Raw genomic sequence first — 10,213 nt, 5'->3', positions numbered from 1 at the left:
TATCTGTACAGATGTTTTTTCTACTCTGAATGGTAAGGTTTTGTGTTACCTTGAGAAAGAATCACGGTAGCTTGCAATGGTTCCATTATTGATTCCACTCCCACTACCCATCCCAAAAGAGAAATCCTATACATAAAACAATCCTATAATGGTAAAAATAGAGTGCGCTATAAAAGGCTAATGTCTAACAGAGCTACAGTCCATGTGTTGTCCAAGGCCACACAGAGACTTCAGTTACTACTTTATTCGCTGCTGTTTGTTTTATGCAAATTGGAGCAAAGTTGTTCATTAGGTACACATTGCATTATTATACCTGTTTTGTGTGCTAATTGAGGTGGCAATTGTAGCCCGAAACGGGACAAAACAGCGATCGAAGGCAATCCACATGTAGTCAGTCACCTGGCACTACAGATCTGGAGATAATACATCCATATGTTTATTCAATTTCTCCAAGGATTTTGCACATATTTAAAGTATCAAGCTATAATTAGAGCAGCTAGTCATTTAAATAAGGTCGATATTTAGTTTGGCAACGCTTTACAGGTTGCATAAATGCATCATGCATGAACTTGCAGCTACATGCTTGAACTAAATCTTTTGTTTCTTGGGCCCAACCGACCCTATATTTTTAGTGCAAAAATATTTTCATTCACATTTGATCAGATACAATATGCATGCCACAAAAGGGATTTTACCCTAGTGGCACAGCAATCATAATTAGCTATGCTGTTTGACTTGTAAAATGGCTTCAAAATAATATTTTTATTTTACTGACCTACCAACCTTGTACTTGGCTGAAATTGGTCTGAGAAATAAAAGATTTAGTTGAAGTGGCCAAATCAAAGTTGTTTGTCATTAAAAAATGTTACAAACTAGTCAACTTCTTCCATATAATAAGTGTAATCAAAGATGTCTACTTTAATGAAGATATTATCATCTTTGAGGTACTGACATGTGGGAGTGATCTTGTGGAGGTCTTCATTGGATATGAATGGATAAGAATTGTAATTAGTACTTCTCTCCCCACTAGTGACCCTCTGATCATGAAGATCCATTGACATATTCCTGGCTAAATGTTCACTGTTACTGATCTGGTTCAACAACATTAACTTCACGTTATAATATCCCCCCCATGACCAACTTAACTGATCATCATATGGACCCTTCATGAGGACCAGGCCAACTGACAGGTGAGTACCTCTACCATCACTATAACCAGTAGCCTTGATAAGCAGTGTCATTCTGTATCCCTTGTGATGAGTGTAGAATGAGTCACTGAACCAGTGAACATCATCACTCTTCTTCTTGGTATACTCTGACATCTTCACAATCACTGGAACAACTCGATCACCTGATGATAACTTTGCTGCCATAGTGTTGATATTAGTGTAATACTGTAGTGTGTCTTTACCAATAAAGAGATGTAACATTTCATTTTTCTGTTCCAGTTCAGTGATCCTCTTCTGAGCAGCAGTTTCAATCCCAGTGATGTTTGTTTGGAATTTGGTCTCCAGTTTAGCTAGTGCCCCATCAGTATTGGCAGCTAATGTGGTGTGCTTCTTTTCAGCTTTTGTAAGATTTTGACAAGTTGTAGCTAGTTGCTGTTTTGTAGTGTTCAGGTCTCTTTCTGTGTTAGTGAGTTTCTGTGTGAGTTCATTTTTTGTCTTTCTTGCTTCTTGTTGACTAGCAATGAGTCTTTGAGTAAGATCATCTACTGTTTTCTTTGCTTCTTGCTTAGTTGCTGCAAGCTGTTGAATAAGATCATCCTTCCACTTTCTACTCTCTTCTTGAGTGTTCATCAAATTTGTGTTCATATCAGCTAATTTTTTGGATTCATCATCAAACTTCTTTCTCATTTTCCTCTCAAGCTTATCAGTAGCTCTCTTGCTTTCTTCTTGGGAAACTTTGAGCTCATCTTTAGTAGTTCTGAGATTCTCTTTAGTAGCTACTAATTCTTGTTTGGTTGCTGTAAGATCATTCTCTGTCTGTTGAAGCTTTATGGAAAGGTCATCTTTAGTGACTGCTAGTTGTTGTTTTGTAGTGTTAAGATCTCTCTTTGTGTTTGTGAGTTTCTGACCAAGTTCATCTTTTGTCTTTTCAAGCTGTTGAATGAGATCATCCTTCCACTTTCTCTCCTCTTCTTGGATGTTTGTCAAATTTGTATTCATATCAGCTAATGTTTTTGATTGATCAACAAAAGACTTTATCATTTCTTCCTCAATCTTATCAATAGTTCTCTTGTTTTCTTCTTTGGAGACTTTAAGATCATCTTTGAAATTCTGTTTAGTAGCTACTAATTCTTGTTTGGTTGTTGTAAGATCATTCTCTGTTTGCTGAAGCTTTAGAGTAAGGTTATTTTCAGTGATTGCTAGTTGTTCTTTAGACTCTTTTTCCACCTGCTCAACTTTCGCAGTAAGATCATCTTTATATTTCTCTAGCTGATGTGTTGTTAGTTCTTGTTTAGTTGCAAAATCTCTTTCTGTTTGCTGTAATCGCTGTATGAGTCTATCAATTGTCTTCACAGTATCAATTTGAGTACTGGTCAGTTGTTGTTTGGTAGTAACCAGGTCTTTACCTATCTGAGTAGTCTTTGCTGTTAGTTCCTCTCTACTGTTCACTGCCTCAACTTGACTACTAGCTAAATTGTGCTGAGCCTTAGTGAGCTGACATATGGCAAAGGACAAGTGTTCTTCCATCTTCTCTTTGTTGTGTTTCTTCTGATCCTTACGAGCCATCCTCTCCTCACAACCCACCATGTGATACTCACACTGGATTAGCTCCAGTGGACACATCTTCTTGTGTTCTTCTACATCATCTCTTGGGACACTACCAACCTCACAATTGTTGGGACAAGCTACTGGGAACTTGGGACATTGTTCCTTATGTTCACCCTCGATAAACTGTTGTTCTCCTGTAATGTGACAATGCTGACATTCCACCTTAAGACGTGGACACTCCATCTTGATGTGGGTGTGTATATATCGTCGTTGCAAACTTGTTTCACAATCATTGGGGCAGGTGACTTCTTCAAGTGGACACATCTTTCTGTGTTCATCAATATCTTCACGAGATATATTATCAACTTCACATTTGTTGGGACAGGCTATGGGGAATTTGGGACACTGATCCTTGTGTTCACCCTCAATGAGCTGATGTTCTCCTGTAATGTGGCAATACTGACAGTCAACCATACGACATACACACTCATCCTCAACGTGACTGGACAGATATTGTCGTTGCACACACATTCTGCAACCATTAGTACATATCACCTCCTCAAATTGACAACCGTCACTGTTCGTAACATGACTGACAATGTTATTCACTTCACCCTGCCACTCACAACCTTTCTCTTTGTTAGTACAGAACACATGAAGACTCCTGACTGTTCGGTCAGCTTGTTTGTTGGGTACGGTAGGAAATTCTTCATTTCGGCAAATGGGACAAGCATCGGATATGGTAGTAGCTTTCTTTGCACCCTCAAGACAAGACTTACAGAATGTGTGACCACAACATCCACTAAGATAAGGATCTCTACTGGGATAGTGACAGATATTACACATCAACCAATCTGCTGGTGTCGCCACGAAGTGATATTCGTAACCGCCCCCACCATTATTGGGTGTGGCTATCGCCATCAACCTCTAGTGAACTCGGTAGCTACACCTGATAATAAACATGCTTACCACATGATCAGTAAATTTATTTGTGTTACCTTTCTCCTTTGTTGGTATAAAATCGAGTATAAATAAAAGGGGCGTTACCACGCGATCGACACTGACTAGGCTATCTCGTGACTGGTGGCAAAGTTCGATTTTTTTCGATAGATCCGACCAAATTTTAAGCGCATGCATGGCTAGAAGTCCACGTGATCTTTGTACTTATTGCTTTTTGCTCCCTGGTATTTGCCTACCCTGAGGGACTTTCTAACATGCGAGCTAACAAGGTGTACTCGTGCTCCTAGGTGAAGAAGGAACTCAACACCTGACTCAACTATATGAGGTATGGGAGTAAGGTCGTACATATAATATAACGTATTTTGGGGGTAGTAGTAGTATATAATATCTATGGTGTTGCCTTTATAAAGGGAAGATTTTATGCATTTTATTCTAAAGGGAAGATTTTATGCCACTCTGCTTTATGTACTTAATGGAAAAATTTGACACCAAACAAATGGCGTAAAACCCAATGCAAGTCTACAGTATCAGGGAATATTTTATGCTAAATCCCACACATGGCATAACAGTAATACCACAAATTGACATGGTTACTATGGAAACAAGAACAAACTATATACATTATTAGGTAACCATGTAACAAAACACGTGTATCAGAGGAGGTAGGACATGACGTCACAATAAGTGTGTGATGTGTGCGTACTGTACATTTTTAGCATAGGGTATAGTTCTATTAAATTGTGAAGTTTAGTGCTGGATTTATTGTCATAAATGGTAATTCACTTGTGTGAAATTTCATATGTTGAGCTTCATTGAGTTCCAGTGATTTTACGATGAACTTCGAAATAGAGTATTATTTAGAATAAAGTCTGATCTTATTTTCAGGTAACTGTGTCATTGTTCGCTGTATTAGCCACTAGTAGTAAATGCAATTGACTTAGGTGTGCAAGTAGCTGGTACACTTACATAATTATCACTGCATGGAATTCAAATGCATTACACAAAATCATACACGTGATGACATCATGTCCTACCTCCCTGCATGTGTATGGACTGTAAATAGTGTGCATCAATTAGACCAACCACAAGAACAACTATACCAATTTTCGGTTGTCAGGATTTTTAGCACAGATTATTTAGGGTGTAAGATTCCAGCATCACAGTCTCTCATAATAGTTTACAAGGAACCACAGAGAATATACTGTGCAGGTAGTATGTACGAAACACAGAGTGAACTTGCGTATGCATTTATTGGCAGCACAGCTTTAATTTCTAGCATTAATAATATCAAACAGCTAACTCACTGCTATGTGCAAGTACTAGCCAAATTGATAACTTTAGTTGTTACATCAACAATAAGTCATATTCTGCGCATCTGCACAGTACCCATGTGGATGGCTTTTCAAGATGCATGTGTCCAGTTGCAGGCTCTACACATGCAGAGATCTACACAGTCCTCATGAAAGTGGCATATCAAGATGTGTCCCATTAACCATGCACATACACAAAAGAGACTAGTTTGAGCGGCAGACAAATGCCAAAATTGCGATGTACTCTACTTCATTTGGATGATGATGTTGCATGAACTAACATAAAGTGTCTGAGTGTGGTATGAGGATCAGTTTACCAATAGTTGGTGTTTAATACATCTGTTTAGATGTAGGCGACAAAATGTAGGGTATATGAAAGATTTCTGTACATACGTACTTTGATTTGATAGCATATTCTAATTTTTTAAATTAAAAAAAAATTTTTTTTGAAAACCGTTATCTGACTCTTATTTCTTAGGGTAGAACAAAACTGATATACAGCTGAGATTTGCTTATTAAAAAAAACCTCTCTTTTGTTACTATCGACTGTACTCCATTCAATAAAAAGGTGGCAAGGGCATCAACGGACCTTTTACATACTGTCAAGAAATGGAGGTGGATACTGATACGTGAGTGACTACCAAATTTATGCATACAATAATTGTTTGTATATACTACTGCATAATCTGTATTGTTGTAATACATATGTACCGTATGTGAAGGATTGGTCTGTTTATATTGCTGCTTATAATTATTTGACACTTCTTTGATGGTATGTTAATTGGTTTATTTAACATAATGACTAAATTAGACAATTATGCAAATGTAATAGAAACAGACTAGTCCATATGTGCAGTTGGCTGTTGGGCATTAAACTGTCTGAGTGTGTCCTTCAGTTTTCAGGAGTATTTGAACCAGCTCGTTGTATGTATGTTACATGCATACAACACATTTTCGTCTCCTCTTAATGTTTAGCTCCTCAGTATAGTATTTCACCAATAACACATTACCAAGATTTACTTCATCTGTTACCAAAAGTATACTTAAGTGTTTGTAAGCTATTTATGAGATCAATATTACTGTTATGAGATTAAAGAAACAGAGAGAAATTTAACAGGAAGTTACAGCCATATAAGTAAAACCGAGTTCTGTTTTTATTTTATTTGAAGTGTCTATTATGTGTGTTTGTAAGCCTGGTCCAGAAAGGTGATGTTGATAGTATAAAGCCAGCCCATATAAAGCTCACATTATTTTGAACCTGTCTGTGTGCCTGTGTTGCACCTATCACACCTTAGTGAGGTAACCAGGCAAGCCTTATAGTCTGCTGTACTGCAATAGAATGAAGTCAGTCATTAGGAGGATAAAGTTCGCCTGATTTCACAATCTTTCTGTTAGGCACTTCATTAAAAATACAAAGAATAGTCACCACTCCTTGTTCCTTCTTCCTATATATACATTGACAGTGACACTTATTATAACATTACAATTATTGTGGTGTGACCTAATATGTGTGTGTACACGCTAAACCAGTTTGGTTGGTATTATATACACCACAGAATATTCATGATTTCACTCATAGCTAATGACAGATGGTAAGCATGTTTATGGTATGTGTGTGGGCAGGCATGTATGGTTTATTCATGTTATTCATTTGAGGCTTAGAGAATCATCTAAGTTACATTACCTGCATGCTTTCTTCTGATTTGTTTATCACATACAGTGCGAATTTAATATGTTGTGATAGTTTCATCTCATGATCAGTTTCAGTGTTATAGAATGGTAAAAAGAACCTGCTGTTTGTTGTAGTCGAAAGGTCACTGACGTCAAGAGCCATATAGTCAACTAGGTGTGACCACATTAACCACAACAATTTAGCAGGTGGTTCAGTTGTGTAGTGGTGAGGGGTGTTCACACACACCATAGAATAAAAATTACATGGCCAATATATACTGGTTGAATGGTTCAATAGCATTCATTTATGTTTGTCTGCATAAGTTTCTTGGCGTCAATTCTCGTGGACAAGAAGGATAAATATGACAAAGACAAAAGATCTGGGTGTCACAGTGAGGATAATTATAGAGACGTTGTATTTTGTGTCTTTGTGATGATGTGGTATTGAGTCTTGAGTTCTCTTTAAAATTTGCCGGGGGAAACAAGTCTCGTAAAATGTAATCTTTTGAAGTATGAATAATTCGTTGTTGTATCAATAGTTCGTGTGTTATGGTTTTTAAAGATTAGATACAGCAGTATGTGCTGCTAGAGTTGATATTGGAGAGATCCAGAGATTTTAAAAGTCCTGAAGTGTCACTTTAGTACATAAACTAACCTAAGAGTCAGGAAAGTTTTACTTGGTCCCAAAGTCTCCATATCACGCTGTCCTGTTCCCTACATGATGTATGTAAGTCCATTTATGTAAGGCATTTTATTCATTAAAATGTTTAGCGAAGCTGTTTTATATATGTAGTTTATAGAACTTTGCGTGGGCGAGATCAAAGGAAAAAGTGTACTTTAAATTTCATAAAGTACACTCTCAGCCGGCCAACTGCTTCATCGACCACAAAGAGTGCTTTATTGCACCGCAAAGAGTGCTTTATTGCACCGCAAAGAGTGCTTTATTCGTTCAATAAAGCACTCTTTGCGGTGCAATAAAGCACTCTTTGTGGGCAATAAAGCACAGTTGCCCACGTGCCTTAGTGTAGGCTAATAGCCTACGGGGCTCGCGCCAGTACGACTAATCACCCAAGCCGGTGAAGGCTGATAGCCTCGCCGCGCTGAGTGATCAATCACCCCAGCCAATACGAGTTCCACCACTGGATTGCTTTTATAGACCTACCTAAATGCTTTGATGATGGGTGGGGAGAAGGTAACGTTGCTGTTACGTTTGTTAATGTAAACGGACAAGTCCTGGAGATATCACGGAAATACTTCACCATGTGACTCACAATAGAATCGATTGTGGGTTGCAAGCAAAACCTGCCAAAAGACGCGATGAACGTCTACTATGCCAAACTATGGTGAAATACGCGTGAGTTACTTTGTTAAACTAGTTTGTGTGCGTTCAGGCTGCTAATAGTTCGTGCAACGCTTGTTAATTACGAGTCCTAGTGTATGGTGAAGCTACACGACTAGAAAGTTCCATAAATCATTTAAAGCATAGCCTTGCTCGTACTATATGAAAAATAAAGTACTCGGCGCTTGGCCTCGATGCTAATAAAGCACTCGGCTTCGCCTCGTGCTTTATTAGCATCTCGGCCGCGCGCCTCGTACTTTATTTTTCATATAGCACTCGCGGCTATACTTTAACATATACATATAGTGTAGATCTGACTATATTCTGACCAAGATCCTAGAAGCAGTTTAGCATGAGTTGTTAACGTCTAAATTGATCTAATTGTAAATTTGTGGATTTTTAGAGGCTCTAAAATATATTCACATTGACATTATCCACATTACTATCTGATACAATAGGAGGCTGAGTTGTGCTCCATTGTGCTGTGGGTGATGAGAATGATGTATCCTGATATGAGAATAATGATCAAAGTGAACCATTGCAAGTGTACATGTTAGGGGTTTATGTTATGTTGCAACTGTGTGAGATCTTCACATATTATTTTCAGGGAGCAGCAGGCATTAACATGTGACTGTAGTTCAATAATATTTTGGAGTTCTAGTAAAATTATATATATGAGCTCTTGTTTAATTTATAAGGCGACTTTTGTACTAAACTCCGTGGTCAACTGAACCTGAAATTGCTGTCAAATTTAGGTCTAATTTGTTGCATTTTAAGGTTAAATTTTAGTATTGTCGCAATGGCAACTCATTAATGATCCAGTATGGATGTCTTGATGTTTCATCAGTTATGTATATACAAACCCAAACCTGCTAACCTTCGCTCATGACAAGTTTGTTGATATTAAGACTTTCTCAAAGCATCTTTTCACCAACTTTTCCACTCTGTCATTGCCATCTTACGATACAGTAAAAGACAAGATGAATGATGTTTGTCAATGCAAATTCAATGTGTAAGATATCATGCCCCGATATTAATACACTTGTACAAATTTAGAAATTCCCAGAGTACACTGGTAACTTCCTGATCTTATGGATAAGCTTGTCATAATGAAATCAGAGATCTGACTGTCTTGTTACATACAGAAGTTTCCTTCCAGTTTGTAGGTCTGCAGCCTCTACCTCAACAGGAGTTTCCTTCTTCAGCCATATAGACCTTGTCTAGATATTGCTGTGATTTGCTTTTAGGATGGAACATCCGAGCATTGTTTTGTAGATGAGTGAGTGTTGATTCACATCTCATTTTTGTAAGCACATCTGCTAAAAAATGAGATCATCACCACTGTTACGCACATAAAGTATGGACTTTGCCAACTCACAATAAAAAAATGCCTGCCTAATTCTTTGAACAAAGCAATATCTCTAAAGATGTCTATTGGCACAGTATCCTCTAGAAATTTTTTATGATTACGTTTTAGTGTGCGCAACCTTAACACAACCTGTCAAATGATGGTTGGACACAACAGAGATCAGGAGTATAATGACCTGAAAATATTGGTAGGTAAACACCTGTTGGATACAATAATATCAAGGGCTATAGCAGACAGAAGATACACCATTTAAAGTTTTTAGCTGTACGTTTTTATTTAGTATTTCACATAAGTCTCAATAGTCAACATGATACTAACGGTTCACAATGGCTCACCAGATTCACTAAAGATCAAGACAATGGATACACTTGGTTTTGTAAATTGATATACCACTGTTTTGTGTGTCCAACTACATTACAGAATAATAAATAAACTATATTAATTAACTTCAGTTATGCACATACGTAACAGTACCAAGAATCATTTTCTCCTGTATACAAAATTACTGTTTCAATCTCTGGAGTATACAGGATGGTTATTATGCATAATGTAGTGGTCAACAAAGTGTCTACAACATGCTGTGATAGCTATTTACTGTGCCAAATCGGCTGACTACTTAACCTACGTACTTGGAACAGTCCTCCAGCTTACTTGATCTCTTGGATCCTTTATTTCCATTGTGTGTGAGATTTGCCATGACAAAGGTAGTGCCAGTTGGTCTAAATCCCAGCTTCTGGAGGAACATGACTTTACATCATACAAGTCTGCATTCCAGGATGTCGCAATGCTTTGCTACAGGTGGTCTTCCAGGATTTACTCCAACTCATTGTGCTCCAGAAAGTTAAAT

At 37.6% G+C, this 10,213-nt stretch overlaps 1 protein-coding gene and 1 long non-coding RNA gene across 2 annotated transcripts in view; one reads left to right on the top strand and one right to left on the bottom strand.

The window, feature by feature from the left end:
- Window positions 1-839: 839 nt before the first annotated feature.
- LOC136265925 (putative leucine-rich repeat-containing protein DDB_G0290503) lies at window positions 840-3,834 on the bottom strand. The gene is made up of 2 exons (XM_066060876.1): window positions 3,716-3,834; window positions 840-3,666 (listed from the first exon to the last, which is right to left on the bottom strand). Exon 2 carries the CDS (start codon window positions 3,636-3,638, stop codon window positions 873-875), a length of 2,766 nt encoding a protein of 921 aa, XP_065916948.1. The 5' UTR covers window positions 3,639-3,666; window positions 3,716-3,834; the 3' UTR covers window positions 840-872.
- The window catches only part of LOC136265940 (uncharacterized), a 45,401-nt gene continuing 38,959 nt past the window's right edge, over window positions 3,772-10,213 (top strand). The window contains exons 1-2 of the long non-coding RNA XR_010705810.1: window positions 3,772-4,002; window positions 5,466-5,616. This is a non-coding gene — a long non-coding RNA (uncharacterized lncRNA). The remainder of the gene's footprint in view (window positions 4,003-5,465; window positions 5,617-10,213) is intronic.

The sequence above is a fragment of the Dysidea avara genome, chromosome 9 (assembly GCF_963678975.1).
Source record: "Dysidea avara chromosome 9, odDysAvar1.4, whole genome shotgun sequence".
Taxonomy (NCBI): domain Eukaryota; kingdom Metazoa; phylum Porifera; class Demospongiae; order Dictyoceratida; family Dysideidae; genus Dysidea; species Dysidea avara.
This window is presented reverse-complemented; position numbering and strand designations above follow the sequence as displayed.

Coding starts and splice junctions, on each gene's coding strand:
- LOC136265925 (XM_066060876.1), bottom strand. CDS start 3,638: ATGGCGATAGCCACACCCAATAATGGTGGGGGCGGTTACGAATATCAC.